This window comes from Phoca vitulina, unplaced genomic scaffold, assembly GCF_004348235.1.
Source record: "Phoca vitulina isolate PV1807 unplaced genomic scaffold, GSC_HSeal_1.0 scaffold1, whole genome shotgun sequence".
Lineage (NCBI taxonomy): Eukaryota > Metazoa > Chordata > Mammalia > Carnivora > Phocidae > Phoca > Phoca vitulina.
Window position 1 is genome coordinate 102,055,836 of NW_022589704.1, and position 16,241 is coordinate 102,072,076.

Genomic DNA, 16,241 nt, shown 5'->3' on the forward strand with positions numbered 1-16,241 from the left:
TTCCGGGAAAAAAAAATATGAATAAGGCATTTCCTAAACCACAGTAGCTAAAAACCCTGAGTATTAGATGGGAGTGCACTCATTTGTCACAGCTGCAACATCTCGTCACAGACTTTCCCACAAGCGGCAGAACCAATGACATAAATGCTTCCTTCTGAATCCCCCCAAATTATGCAAAGATAACCTGGAAATAAACTTTTGTCCACAAGATGAGCTTCTGTTGGTTCTTCACAAAAAATATTTTTTTGACTAGTTGCAAATGTGAAAAAGGCTACTTAATGGGTATGATAAAGAAACTCCCAAGGGAGATAAAAGTATTTTCTCCATTCCTACACTAATGAAGTGGCCAGAATTCAAATGCACTGTCAGAATTTTGACTTTAGAGCATCCAACTATAGATTCCCAGTCATATCTTTGTCTCCTACTGATGAAAGCATCTGTCTCTTCTGGTCTCAGGAACTAGACAGGAAAGTACTTCACAGGCTTATTATTATTAACAAATTTTAAAAAGGCCCATAAGGATTCCAAAAATTCAATTTTAGTATATGTGCGGCCGAGGCGAGCACAGGATTCCAAAAATTCAGACAGGAAACTCAGGACAACGTGATATTTACTATTTACTGCAAGTCATGATGTTTCATGCCTTTTCCTAAGAACCGCGTGCGGCTTTTCTGAGCACCGCTAGGTTTCACTGCTTCACAGCCAGGGTATCCTAGATGCGCTGGAGTCTGCGGTCCCCCTGCACCGTGTCCTTTCCCTCTCATGGGCGCTCAAGGCCTAAAGGTCTGATGTCCCGCCCTTGACAGTCTGCACAGCCCTGGGATGCAGAGAACAAGGCTCACCGGCTCCCCTCAACTAAGGCTGTCTTCCATTGGATTCTGAACCCTGTACAACGAAGGGCTCCCATCTCATTATCCCACCTTTCCTACTGGAAGGACCAGAAAGAGATGCCTCATCCTTAGTCTCTGACACAATAACTGAGTAGGCAATCTTCTGACCTTGCTCTGCACCAGTAAGAAGAAAATTGATAAAAAGAAAGGTGAAAAATTCCTAGTGCTGGGAGAACAGCAGGCTGATTTCAAGCCTGTCACACAGGCGTATGAAATAAGAGCATCTAGAAAAAAATACAATCTCCCTTGGAACGTCTTCCCATTCCATCTACATTCCAGAATTCCGTGCTCCACTCCTCTTCCATCTAGGCTGAAGAAATGATGTAGGATCGTTTCTTTGGAAAGGAGAAATGTACAATTACTCATTACGGGCTAAAAAATGCAGAAAGTCACACCCAGCCCCAAGAGTCTGCTACTCTCACGAAGGAGGTCCTCATCATGACATAGGCTTCTTGTCCATTTTTCATTTGGGCAACTTTTCACTTCTCACACTTGTCCACCCCAGAGAACCACCCGTGGGGCTTACTGAAAATTCAGATTCCGTTGCTCCTTCCAAACTGAATCAGGATTTTCGGAGGGAAGGACCCAGGACTCTGCTCCTTTAGCAAGCTGCAGGTAATTCTTATGATGAGGTTCAGTTTGAAGAACACGGACCTTGGGATTATGCTTATCTTTAAAAAAAACTCCATTCCTAATTTTTCCTTTATGAGTCTCTGTGGAACTAGTATATTGATTAAAAGTACTGTGAACTGCACACATAAAGACAGAACCAGTCCACTTTGCAGGCTAGCCTTTTAGAGTAGCTACGTAATGTATGCAAGTAAACTAGCAGCTCTTAATTGTTCAATCATTAGGCTGAGGGTTGGTGGGTCTAAGCCACTAAAGCAGATGAGGTTCCTCTAAATTTCAATTATCTGAGGCATTATCCTGCTTTCCAGCCAGACTGTGCAAAGGGATGGTCTCGTCTAGCATGTGCTAATCAAAGACCTGTACAAACTGAAATGGTTAGGTCTAAAAGTCAAAAGACAATGCAAAATCAGGAGCAACTCCTGGAGAATGGCATAAAAAGAAACCAAAGTGGATCTGGAGGCGTGTTTTCTTTCACCATGCTAGATCCTGTGTGTAGCGCCAAACACCAGCACATGGAAGGCATTTAATACACGGTTGGCGAGCGGAAGAACGAGGGTTGATGAATGAATGGGGTAGGTGTCAGTGATACAAATAAAAATGACATCATATAATTCAGTAGCATCTTTAGGGAAGAGAAAAGTGTTGTTTAAAATTTCTATAAATTACCTGGTAGAAAACTGTTACCAGCCTTTCACCTAAATAAATGACACTGAATTTATTTTCAAAACAGGAAAGGCAAATCCTGAGAGGCCCACAGAAGCACAAAAGTAAAGAGAAAGAAAGAGGAGGGAACGAGAGCTACAAAGGGGGTGCTTCGGGCGTAATAAAATCTGAGACGAGCAGCCCACAGGACGGCAGCACACAACGTCTTGGCAATGCTCCTCCCCGGAGGTGGGCCGGGGGCCGGAAACCACGTACAGCACATGTGAGGGACGAATTCACCAGAACCACGACAGAACACGGAAGGAGAGGAGAACTCAGGTCAAGGGAAGGCAAAGAGCCGGGGAAACAGAATGAAGAAGAAGAGTGGGGGGCGGGGGGGTAACATGCAACGTGTCATGCGGGGACCTCGGTGAGGACGAGTGGGCACCAGGCAACACTCAGTGAGCACAGAGGACGGGTGAAGGCGAGACACACCTCAATCACAGAAACAAACCGCTTACCCTCCGCTTTAGTGGAAGTACCGTCTTTAAGCAAATTAAAAAACAAGGGAAGGGATAACAGGGAACAGTTAGTAACAGTAAAAAAATTAAAAAGCAGAATGTTATTAGCTACTAAAAAAGCAAAAGTACAATTTAAAATAAAATTAAAAAAGAAGTTCAACAGCAAAGCAGATTCTGAAGCGAATAAGTGCGCCTTGTATTAAAATCGGCTTAGTATCATGTCGCTTTTGGCTTTTGGAAAACAGAACGAAACATGGCAAACCCAGGGTAGTGCCTCGGTTGGTACGGTGTTGATTTTCTCTTTTAGCCAACCTCATCCTCTTCAGAGTTTCTTTTTCTTAGAACCAAGTACCAGGAGCGTAAGGGGGAAAAACCAAAAACTCAAGTACTGAAGAGTCACCCACAGAGGAGAGGCGAGTCGGAAGCTGAGAGAAGCTAGCTCTAGCAAGGACGCCTACCCCAGCTACACGGTGAGCAGCAGAAGCCGTACAGCGGGGTACCTGCGTCAAGGCCTACGGACTCCGCATCTTCCCTCACGTGTCTGGACTCTAGAAGTTCGGAAAAGGATCGTCAGCTTTAATGCTACACTTCTGCACAGATGCAATGTGCCAACCTAAGTAGTAATCGTAACGATTTCTCAGTAGGATCATGTGAAATTTCCAAGGGTTTTTGCTGTTTTGTGGTTTGGGACATGAGGCAAGTAGGGGCAGATGCTCTTCGGGAGAGAACGGAATATTCCGGTCCTGTTATCTGAAGAGCTAATGAGGGGCTGAAAATTTACCCTCAGTGCTTTAAGAGGTCAATTCTGTATCATCAGACCAAAAGACCTGAGTGCTTTTACGAGCACCGAGGGAATTCTACATGGTCCCTATTAAAGCATCCCAAATGTGCACAGAAAAACAAAGACTACTGAGTACTCTAAAAGATGAGTTTTACTCAAATTTTCAAGCAATGAAACAAATACTGATGACAAACACTCAAGGTAGATAAAAGGTATTGAAACACGGGTACATACTTAAAAACTGACCTAAAATGAACAGAGCTACTCCACCCTGGGAGAGAATCATCCTGACTTCCCCCTTCCTCAATGACTACGTACCAACCTAACACCATAAACACTCTGATGTGATGCCACAGCACTGAAATGGTAGAAAGGGAGAGCACTTAGTGGGTTCCTTCCCAATCACCTATGTCTGAGGTAGTTCCCTAGAGAAACAAGACTGACTTAACTGACTTAACGTTCTAGAACACACGCCTCTCACACTGTAATGTTCCTAGCACAATCTGTTTTTTCACCTTACAGGATAACAGGTTACAAAGGACTTTTATATCCTTTTGTTTATCCCCCACATGTGTCTGAGCTGGGTGACTATTACTACAACTAATTAGGTGGAGAAACCAGCTTCAGAGACTGCGTGGCCCGTTCAAGGTCACCAAGCTAATCAGTGACAGCCCAGTAATCTTCTCTTGGTGCTCTCTCACTGGGCTTCCATGCTCAGAACACCTAATTTTAGAACATTAGTTTCAGAAATGACTTCGGAATTGGTTTGTAAACCACATAAGTAATTCAGTCTCAATGTTCCATGAAGCTTAAATTGTATGTATTCAATTTCCAAAATCCAAAATAAAACCAATCCAGCGAAGTCTCCAGATTTTGGCTTGAACGACTTTGCTCTAACAAAAATAAAATGTATCAGCCTTACATATGGTGTTCAGTTGTCTGCTAAAAAACTGACCTACCATTCTGTCAGATATGAATTCTTTTAAAAATAATTTTTTTAATCCTTTGGCTATTGCTAGAGTAAGTACACTTTCCTCCCAAGGTGACACATGGAAGACCAACACTGTTCTGTGGAATATGGTTATGTTGGCTAGTAAATCCACCCCATAGCTCTAGAGATGCCCTTTGTTGTGGCCCCTGCATCCCGCACCTCTGCCGCCCAGTCATTCTCAAATTGGGAAACACCTAACCACGACAGTCTTTGGTGATTCCCTCACTAAACCCTCTGACTCTGCCCCCACCGATGTCCCGAGGGGCAAAAAGCCAGCTCTGGCAATAGGGGAGGTGGCATAGGGGCTGGCTGGGCTGCCACGGAAGGGGGGAGAGAAGCTGAAGGGTGTGTTCAGTGTGACATGCCGTGCGAGCACCCAGGTACTTACTCGTCACTACAAGGGATCATGCTCCAGAGAAAGGGAACACTCAACAAAGGGTGGCTGGGAACCAGCAGTAAGTGCACAGAGCTACTTATACTTAAATATCAGCCCTAAAGCAGTGAGAATTTCCTCAATGATCGTGTTTTATAATTTGCTAAATAAATTTGAGCAGGGCTAACCGTAATCTCAAACAGCAGAACTGGGGGGAAAGGAGGTGGGGTCTGGTTACCTAAGGATGCGTATGACCCGGGAGGCAAGGCTGCTGCCGAGCTGAAAGGCGTAGCTCCCGCGGCCGAGGACACCTTGGACTTGGCACTGGCTGCTGCGTTCACGTCAATATCGCTTCGAGACCGCTGGAGCGATCCGGTCGTTGACACGGATTTGGTACTAACTGTAGAAGCTTGAGTGGTAAAGAAGGAAACATCAGTAGGGACTACACTAGAATCGTAAACATACACCGTTAAAACTTGTTTTGATTTTCTTATCAAGTTTTCTTTAAAAAAAAAAAAAAAAAAAAAAAAGTAGGCTCCACGCCCAGCATGGAGCCCAACGCGAGGCTTAAACTCACATCCCTGAGATCAAGACCTGAGTGGAGATCAAGAGTCGGACACTTAACCGACTGAGCCACCCAGGCGCCCCTTGCTAGCAAGTTTTGACAAAGGCTGGAGTGCGTGAGCAATGACATGCTGTCTTTCCTGGTCACTGAAGACAGTTCGGCCAACGCAATGCTGAGGGAAATTAAGTGACCATGACCATACACACGCATTCCATTTCTTTTCTTGTAATCGAAGACTATAAACCCCAAAGAAACAGCCCCTCTTTCTGGTTAATGTGAGGAGTGAGGTAATGAAAGAGCACGCACATCTGGCCAGTTTCTGCACGATGTGGCCTAAGCAGGCACCCCGACTCCGATGCCCTCCTGCTTTCGGGGAACATTCTACTCTCCCACCTCTAACAGCCACCGCACCGCTGCTGCTGGGGCTGCTCCAAGCATCACCAGCTGTCCTCACTCTTGTCCAGTGACCGGAGCAAGGGAGCGGCACTATTCAAGTGGAAAGGTCCCAGGGCTCCCCTTCTGCGTGTGCTCCTCACCGCCCTTGGCCGCCGGCACAGTGGAGCTCTGCTGGGCATAGCCGGAGCACTGAGAGCAGCAGGCTCTGCAAACCCGAGGGGCACCTGAAAGCAGGTGGCTGGCTTCCGGCGGCGGAACAGCCCCTGAGAGCAGCACCTGAAACAGAGGCCTCCCCGAGGGGGCCTTCACCATGGCCGTCGGTCTTACCTCTAGAGGTGGTGCTTCCAGTAGGACTTCTTTTGGCAGAGAGCGGCCGGCTGAAAATAAACGTACACGCATGTTCATTATTACCAAATGTGCACTTCATCTGCGTTTGCCCAAGTACTGTCTACAACAGGAAACTAGGATAATGAAGGAATCATTTCAGGGTTTTCCGAATTTCCCAGGTAACTGGGACCACAATCTTATAAATCCCTTATTTCAGACAAAGCTGCAGTATTCTATTTTGGACTATCTTCCAAACATTCAGAGAGAAGTCATAACTCAAGACAGAAGTTAGAAATCCAGAGTGAGGATGATAATACATTTACTCCCAGATTCCTAACACCCCTCCCTTTTCCAGACTTGTCTGCAAGTTAACCCTCATATTCTCCTAGAAGACCCTGTGAATGATTCACTTATTTCAGTCCAAAACCGTATTCTAGGGCAGCCATATAAATTTAACCAGACACTACTTAGGGCAGAGACCGAGGCCACCTTTTCCTTACCATTCCCCAAGTATCTTACCTAGCAGCAGAACCCATCTGAAGTAAGAGGGGACTAGAAGAGGCACATACACATAAAAAAAAAAAAAACCCAGCTGGAATTTGTGTCATGTAGCAAATCTTTCAACATAAAATCTCCCACGAATGAAAAGCACGGCTGAAGTGCTTACTTCAGACTCTCCTGAGAGCTCGAGGATGAGCGGTCGGACTGGGGCAGAGACACGATGCTGTCGGAGTTCTTCAGGTGGGACTGCAGGGCCTTCTGGTAGGAGGACTCGAGGGTGTGGTACAAGTGCTCTGCTTCTCTGCTGAAGTGACTGTGAAAACCCCAGTAGCACCTAGGGGAGACACGCAGCTTGCCGTAGTCAGGATCGCACAGGGCTCCCGCCAAGCTCTGTGGCCCCCCACGCAACACAGTCAAGGACTACTACCCATGGTGCCCCACCACTAGGAGCAGCACCAGGTGAGGAAGACAGGGTGGCCGAAGGAGGCCTGCGGTGGCTCCGGGCGCACAACTTACTGGCTCTTCTGACACTGGGCAAGTTCCCGGACTTCTCTGCATCTTAGTCTCACTTATAAAACGGAAACTAAAGGGCCTAACTTGCGAGACTGGGGAGCGTTCGGGACGATGGAGCTAAAACGTCTAGAACTAGACTGAGAACACGGAGGGGGCTCATCCATGGCAGCTTTTATAAAAGCGACTGGACACTTGTCAACCTGAAGTATTTACAGTTGCCTCAGATAACATGCACGAGAGAGAGGCACAAAGATGTGCTGAGCTACTTGAACTCTGTATTGCAGCATGACCAAAGAACCAGAAAAAATTGGGGAGGGGGAAGACACATACAAGAATAAAAACAGCATTAAGTACATGACTAACAACTCCATTCCTAAGAGTTGTGAGCAACTATTACCCACGTCACTTATTTTGGTAGGAACTGCCCGAGCTGAGACTGTGATAACCACTTCAGTGTGTCTATGAGGTTCTCCGACCTCAGAAACTGGGGACCAGAATTTAACGGAGAGAGCGGTCCAAGAGCAACAGGGACTTTGTCAGGAGGTATCAGTGTAGCTAAGTCAGACAGTAATATTCCAGGTGAGTGAGAAGAGAGGCTACCTGTGTCCAGTAGAAGAGCTGGTCAATATGAAAGCACAGAACCACCACCCCACGTGCAACATTCACAGCACTCATCTACACACGGCCCAAGACGGCATAAGTCTCAGCATCTGACTCTTGGCTGTTACAGTCACAATGACAAAATTATTCCTGGGGAGGCACCGAATGCACGGTCACAGCCACATGACTGGAGCACGACCCACCTAATGGCAAAAGTGCCTCGCACATGGGATGGCAACTGCAAGTCACCACTGCGGCAATCCCCAGCATCACCTCAACCCACCTGCCCCTCACCACGTTCACACCTTCCCAAGCAGCACCTGAAGCTTGCAAAGATACCGTCACAGGGGAAGGATCTCTGGGACCGTGATTTTTCACAGGAAAGCAAAAGGTCCCTTTGGGTTATGACCTGGCTCCTAACAGAGCCTAATGAGTAAGAAAATGCACTGAGTGTGCATACAAGTGCTTTTCTAATTCATGTAGTCATTTGTCATAAATTTAAAAATGAGCATGCTGTTGTGTACCTCAGTCCTGCTTATATTCAAATACTGTCAATCAGTCTTTCAGGCCTGGGCACCTGAACAACCTTCTAAACAATGTGACATGGCCTTTTGAGGTCGTATTTCAAAATCACAATTAACAAAACATGTTCATGTAACTTAATGAGCTTTGAATAAGGCAATCTAAACAACACCCTGAAATTTAAAAACATTGAATTAAAAACAAGTGGTGTACAATAAACACTTACTTTCTGGCTTCTATCCTTGCTTCGGAATCCGCATCATGTATTCCCTTCTTTATTGTTTCGGCTAATACTGATATATGTCTAAACATTAAGAAGAGAAAACAGTAACAATCATTAACATGTGGTTTTATGCGGGTGAAAACTGGTGTGAGAACTTCAAATCGGCACATGGAACCTAGAGCCTCTGTGCCCAGTGAGTCAACCAACATGCAGTTGAGAAATCAGAGCTCCCTTCCCCGTCGCTCTCCTAACTTCTACCTCCGTCCCGGGGCACCCCGGCCCTCCATCAGCTGCCCCCACCTAAGTACCCCAAGTTTTTAAAATAATGGCTGATGCTTCTTACTTCATACTTATTTAGCTCAACCTTTGAGGAACCCAACGAACAAGGCTACAAGTCTCTACCTTTCCATGGCCAGCAGTAGTTTCTATGGAAATTATGAGGTAATAATCATCAGAATACTGGCTCACATTTCTGTAATTAAACACAATGTTTTTTTCAAGTTCCACTATGCAACATGAACAAATTTATAAAATCATGTCACAATTTTATAAATAGGTGTTCTCTTTAGCTTATGTTCTGCCCTAGCTGAGAGGAAGTTATGAAAGTGTCTCTTTGAATGTTTGACAGATTTTTAAGAAAAGAAAGAAGGCTGAAATGAGTTAGTCTCACAGAACAAAGAGTAGTTACCAATCTTATGGCCTGTTCAGAGTCTGCCTCATTCCTTCATTTAGTAACTGTTTAGCAAGTACCCACTAAGTGGCGGATGTTGAGTGAGGAGGCGAATGAATAAATACTGAGTTCTTCACACAGGACTGTTCTACTCACATGTCCTCACATTAAATCCCCCATTCCATTTTCCACCTCTAAATTCCAAAACTATCACTGAATAGAGGATACAATACCCAAGAGATGAAAGAATGCACGACTATCTTCTAGATTCGAGGTATTTGCAGGTGAAATTTTACCCCTGGGAGGCATGGCTTTGTTTCCTCTCTGCTCCCTGCAGTATGGAAAGGGACTCCCAGAAGTACTTCATTAAAATGCCCCTAATAAAATGATGAGTATGCTGTAAAGTTCCTCACAACATGTAACATTAAAAACTGGGTGGCACAACATCATCATCTCTCCAAATTTAACTCACCAAGAATAACAGGCACCTCAAACTCAAAGGAACTAAAAATGGCAAAGAATGAATCTTGAAATTAAGAGACATCCTTCTTCAAGAATCCTGCCATAATCCTACCTTTTATCATGATGATGTGAAACATACCAACACCAACCTGATTAAAGAGAAAACTGCTGACTTTCTGATTCAGGGGGATCAAAAAGAACTGTGAGATGAGAGAAATTCCTTTAAGGATCTAAGAGTTACACCTGGCCTGCCAAGAGCAGCTTGGAATATTTTCCTGCTTGGAAGGGACAGGAATGTCAGGCACCAGGGTGAGAGTCAATAAGGAGTTAACCGTGGCTGAGTTCCAGGGAAAATGGCAGAGCAGGAGGACCCTAAACTCACCTCCTCCCACAGACACAACTAGGTATCACCCACATCATTGTAAATAACCCAGAAAACTACCTGAAGATTAGCAGACCAGACTCTGCACAGCTAAGTGTAGCGAAGAGGCCACACTGAAGAAGGCAGGGAGGGCACAGACTTTCTGTATGGGGGAGAGGACCAAACCCTCACACCAAGCACCCCAGGCACGGGGAACCCGCATGAAAACCAGAGGGGCATACTTTTGTGAATTCTTACAATCAGTGGGGCTTAACACCAAAAGTTTAAAAATCAGTAGGAGGGAAATAGGAAACTGAGTCCCCACCCTTAAAGAGCACAACAAACAGCCCCTCGGAGATAACAGCAATAGAAGCAGCAGTTTGAAAAACACCTGGGGTATACACAAGAAGATTGCTTTACTGATGTGAGAGCATGAGCCAGAGGGGAAGGGATCCCGGGGAGACTTCACCAGGAACAGAGGAGCTGGTGGGCACCATTTCCCTGCCCCAACCCCTGCTCAGGGGTTACATAAACACAAACCGGCCAAGCCTTGGTTCCAGGTACCCGCCCCGCACAGTGGACCCACGCAACACTTGCTAACACTGCCTGCGCTGTGGTAACATTCTCCTGGGGTCCCCCCCAATATATCCTTGGCCACAACCCATCCAAAGCAGTGCCACAAGCTTGGCAGGGTCCAAGCAGCCCCGACAGGGATGGGTTGGCACCTCTGCAAAGCGACTCCTGCCCTGAGGAGAGGGGAAGCTAACCGCACACACCAGTCAGACTGTGGCCCCAGCAGCAGGCTGGAGTCAGACAGCCGCTCTAACTGTAGGCACCACCCACCAACAAAAGCTTCTCAGGGTACAAGAGAAGGAAAGTGCCCAGCAGTATGTACTACCGCACCTCTGACAATGCCCAGTGTGAACGTGACTCAAGCCCAAGCCGGCCTCAGACTGGCCCACGAACAACACAGGGATCCAGTGCTGCCCATGATAGGCAGAGCCACTGCAGAGGACTGGACTGAAAGAAAAAGCGGCTCAGCCACAACATCAGGATACATGCAACACACGTGGAGACACCCCTGCAGGGCCAGTTTGGGTGAACAGGGAACAGTGCCCTGCAGGGCACGACAGGACCTCTTCTTCGTAAGGCAGGAGATAGTGCTGACTTTCCTAACACACTGAAATAGACACAGAGTTAGACAAAGTGAGAAGAAAGAGATACATTTCCCCAGTGTAAGAACAGGACAAAATCAGAGCAAGAGACCTAAGCAAAATGGAGATAAGTAATATGCCTGATAGAGAATTTAAAGTAATGATCAAAGCTACTCACTGGACTTGAAAAAAGAGTGGAGGACCCCAGTGAGAACCTTAACAAAGAGACAGAAAACATAAAAAAGAACCAGAGATGAAGAACTTAATAACTGAAATTAAAAATACAATAGATGGAATAAACAGAGACTAGAGGAAGCAGAAGAATGGATCAGCAACTGGAGGACAGAATAATGGGAAGCAATCAAGCTGAACGGGAGAGAGGAAAAAATAAAAAATGAAAACAGACTTAGGGAACTCAGTGACACCATCAAGCATAGTAACACTTGCATTATACTGGAATCCCAGGGGAGAAGAGAGAGAAAGGGGGGCAGAAAATTTATTTGAAGAACTAATAGCTGAAAACTTCCCAAATCTGGAGAAGAAAACAGAAATCCAGATCCAGGAGGCCCTGAGAGCTCCCAACAAAAACAACACAAAGAGATCCACACCAAGACATAGTAATTAAAATAGCAAAACGTAGTGATAAAGAGAGAATTTTAAAAGCAGCAAGAGAAAAAAACAGTTACATACAAGAGAAACTCCTTAAGGCTATCAGCTGATTTTTCAGAAGAAACTTTATGGGCCAGAAGGGAGTGGTATGATGTATTCAAAGTGCTAGTGAAAAGAAAACAAAAACAAAAAACAAAACAAAAAAAACCCTTCAGCCAAGACATACTCTATCTCTCCTCTTCCGAATGATAGCCTTGCTGGATAAAGTTTTCCAGACAAATGAAAGTTAAAGAAATTCATAACCCCTAAACCAGCCCTACAAGAAATGTTAAAGTGGGCTCACCGAGTGGAAAGGAAAGACCATAAGCAGGAGTAAGAAAAGTAGGAAGCATAAAAGCAGTAAAATTAAGTACAGCTATAAAAATCAGTCAAGAGATTCACAAAATAAAAGAGTAAGTATGACACCATATACCTAAAATGTGGAAAGAGAGAAGTAAAGAATGGGTTCAAACTTAAGCAACCATCAACTTTAGACTGCTATATGCATAAAATGTTATGTATAAATTAAAAACCAGTAAAACCATAAATTAAACACCAGTAATACATATACAAAAAAAAAAGAGAGAGAGAGAGAGAGAGAAAGGAAGCCGAATATACTGCTAAAGAAAGTCAGCAAACCATGAGAGAAGAGAGCAGGAACAGAAAGGAACAGAGAAGAACTACATAAACAGTTGTAAAACAAGTAACAAAATGGCAATAAGTACCTACCTATCAATAACTACTTTGAATGTAAATGGACTAAACCCTCCAATCCAAAGACACAGGGTAACAGAATGGATAAAAAGCAAGACCCATTTATATGCTGCCTACAAGAGACTCATTTCAGATCTAAAGACACACACATACTGATAGTGAAGGGACAGAAGAGCATCTACCATGAAAATGAAAGTGAAAAGAAAGCCGGAATAGCAACACTTATAACAGACAAAATAGACTTTAAAACAGTATACAATCTGGGGTGACTGGGTGGCTAAGTCAGTTAAACATCTGACTCTTGGTTTCAGCTCAGGTCATGACCTCAGGGTTGTGGGATTAAGCCCCACATCAGACACTGTGCTGAGAGTGGAGCCTGCTTGAGATTTTCTCTCCCTCTCTCTCTGCACTCCCTCACTCGCACTGTCTCTTTCTAAATAAATAATCTTGGGGCGCCTGGGTGGCTCAGTCGTTAAGCATCTGCCTTTGGCTCAGGTCATGGTCCCGGGGTCCTGGGATTGAGCCCCACATCAGGCTCCCTGCTTGGAGGGAAGCCTGCTTCTCCCTCTCCCACTCCCCCTGCTTGTGTTCCCTCTCTCGCTGTGTTTCTCTCTGTCAAATAAATGAATAAAATCTTTATAAAATAAATAAATAAATAAATAAATAAATAAATAAATAAATAAAAAATAATAATCTTTCCAAAAAAAAGGGCAGTATACAATCATAAAGGGACCAATCCAACAAGAAGATGTAACAATTGTAAATGTTTATGCACCCAACATGGGAGCATTCCAATACATAAAACAGCTAATAAGAAACAAGGGAAGTAATGGATAGTAATAGAATAATAAGGGACTTTAACAACCCATTTACATCACTGGATCGATCACCCAAAGAGAAAACCAACAAGGAAACAGTGGCTTTTAATGACACATTGGACCAGATGGATCTAACAGATATATTCAGAACATTCCATTCTAAAACAGCAGAATACACGTTTTTTTCAAGTGCACACAGAACATTCTCCAGAATATACCACATATTAGGTCACAAAACGAGTTTCAATGAATTGAAAACGATCAAACTCATACTATGACTATGCATCTTTTCCAACCATAACATTATGAAACCAGAAATCAACCACAAGAAAAACTGGGAAACACCACAAATAAATGGAAGTTATATAACATGCTCCTAAACAATGAATGGGTCAACCACAAAATCAAAGAGAAAATAAAAAAGTACATGGAGACAAATGAAAATGAAAACACACAGTCCAGAATCTTTGGGATGCAGTAAAAGCTGTTCTAAGAGAGAATTCTGTAGAATATAGGTCTACCTCAAGAAGCAAGAAAATCAAAAATAAACAACCTAAAAAACCCCAAAACTAGTTCTAGTTGAAGGAAAGAAATAATAAAAATTAGAACAGAAATAAAACAAATGAAAAAAACAGATCAATGAAACTAGGAGCTAGTTCTTTGAAAAGATCAACAAAACTCATCAATATTCAGCTTGACTTATCAAAAGAAAACAAAAGAAGACTCAAACAAAATCAGAAACAAAAGAAGAAAAATAATAACCAACACCAAAGAAATACAAAAGATTATGAGATTATGAAAAATTATATGCCAACAAACTGGACAACCTAGAAGTAGATAAATTCCTGGAAACCTGTAACTCCCTAAAACTGAAGCTGGAAGAATTAGAAAATCTGAACAGACTGATTACCAGCAGTGAAATTGAATCGTAATCCAAAAACTCCCAACAAACAAAAGTCCAGGACCAGATGGCTTCACAGGTGAATTCTACCGACTAGTCAAAGAAGAGTAAATAACTATTCTTCTCAAACAATTCCAAAATACAGAAGAGGAAAGAAAGTTTCCAAAACTCATTCAATGAGGCCAGCAGTACCCCTATACCAAAATCAGATAAAGACTATAAAAAAAAGAGGGGTGCCTGGGTGGTACAGTCAGTTAAGCATCCGACTCTTGATTTCAGCTCGGGTCATGATCTCACGGTGGTGAGATCGAGCCCGGCGTCTGGCTCCATGCTCAGCATGGAGTCTGCTTGAGATTCTCTCTCTCCCTCTGCCCCTCCCCCCAGCTCATGTGCTCTCTGTCTCTCTCAAAATAAATAAATAAAATCTTTTTCTAAAAAAAAAGACTACAAAAAAAGAGAACTACAGGCCAGTACCCTGATGACACATATGCAAAAATCCTCAACAAAATACTAGCAAACCAAATCAACAATACATTAAAAACATCATTCACCACCATCAAGCAGGATTCCTAGGATGCAAGGGTGGTTCAATATTCACAAATCAATTAATGTGATACATCAAATTAACAAGAGAAAGAATAAAAACCATGCAGTCATTTCAAAAGATGCAGAAAAAAGCAGGTGACAAAGTACAACATCCAGTCATGATAAAAACCCTCAACAAGGTAGGTTTAGGGGGAACATACCTCAAATAGTAAAGGCCATATATGAAAAATCCACAGCTAGCATCATCCTCAATGGTGAAAAACTGAGAGCTTTTTCCCGAAGATCAGGAACAAGACAAAGATGTCTACTCTCACCACTTTTATGCAACACAGTGCTGGAAATCCTAGCCACAGCAATCAGACAAGAAAAAGGAACAGAAGGCATCCAAAAGTGTAAGGAAGAAGTAAAACTTCCACTACTTCCAGACGACATGATACTTAAACACAGAAAACCCTGAAGACTCCACCAAAACCTGCTAGAACAAATGAAGTCGGTAAGGTCACAGGATATAAGATTAATATATAGAAATCTATTACATTCCTACAGACTAATAATGAAGCAGCAGAAAGAGAAATTAAGAAAATAATCCCATTTACAACTGCACCAAAAAGAATAAAGTATTTAGGAATAAACTTAACTAAGGAGGTAAAAGAGACCTATACTCTGAAAACTATCTAACACTGATGAAAGAAACTGAAAATGATGCTCTCTCTCCCCTCTCCCCTCCTCTACCTCCCCTGTTTCTCTCTCTCTCTCTCCCTCTCTAAAATAAGAAAAAAAAAATGGATTAAGGACCTAAATAGGAGACCTGAAACCATAAAAATTCTAGGCGAGCACACAGGCAGTAATTGCTGACATTCGCTATAACAACATATTTCTAGAGGTCTCCTGAGGCAGGGGAAACAAAAGCAAAAATCAACTATTGGGACTATATCAAAATAAAAAGCTTCTGCACACAAAGGAAACTGTCAACAAAACTAAAAGACAATCTATTAAATGGGAGATGATATTTGCAAATGACATATTCAATAAAAGTTTAGTATTCAAAATATATAATGAACTGATATATCTCAACACTCCCCAGAAAAAGAATAATCTAATTAAAAAATGGACAGAAGATGTGAACAGACATTTCTCCAATGAAGACATCCAGATGGCCAAGAGACACATAAAAAGAAGCTCAAAATCACTCATCAACAAGGAAATGACAATCCAAACCACAATGAGATACCATTTCACACCTGTCAGAATAGCTAAAATCAAAAACACAAGAAACAACAGGTGTTGGCGAGGATGGGGAGAAACAGGAACGCTCGTGCACTGCTGGTGGGAATGCAAACTGGTGTAGCCACTGTGGAAAACAGTATGAAGGTTCCTCAAAAAGTTAAAAGTAGAAATACCATATGATCCAATAATTCCACTACTGGGTATTTACCCAAAAGTTATAAAAACACTAATTCAAAAAGATATATGCACCCCTGTATTTATTGCT

The 16,241-nt window shown here is 43.3% G+C and overlaps 1 protein-coding gene across 23 annotated transcripts in view; it reads right to left on the reverse strand.

Moving 5' to 3' along the window:
- Positions 1-16,241, reverse strand: part of CLASP1 (cytoplasmic linker associated protein 1) — a 262,250-nt gene that overhangs the window by 93,284 nt on the left and 152,725 nt on the right. For 8 of the 23 annotated variants that reach the window (XM_032412227.1, XM_032412250.1, XM_032412280.1 and 5 more), the window contains 6 exons: positions 8,479-8,556; positions 6,784-6,951; positions 6,117-6,166; positions 5,067-5,237; positions 3,142-3,231; positions 2,684-2,707 (listed from right to left, as the gene is read on the reverse strand). In XM_032412227.1, the coding sequence (XP_032268118.1) occupies positions 2,684-2,707; positions 3,142-3,231; positions 5,067-5,237; positions 6,117-6,166; positions 6,784-6,951; positions 8,479-8,556 (581 nt within the window). The remainder of the gene's footprint in view (positions 1-2,683; positions 2,708-3,141; positions 3,232-5,066; positions 5,238-6,116; positions 6,167-6,783; positions 6,952-8,478; positions 8,557-16,241) is intronic. The other 15 variants (XM_032412342.1, XM_032412275.1, XM_032412268.1 and 12 more) reach the window with 3 other exon arrangements.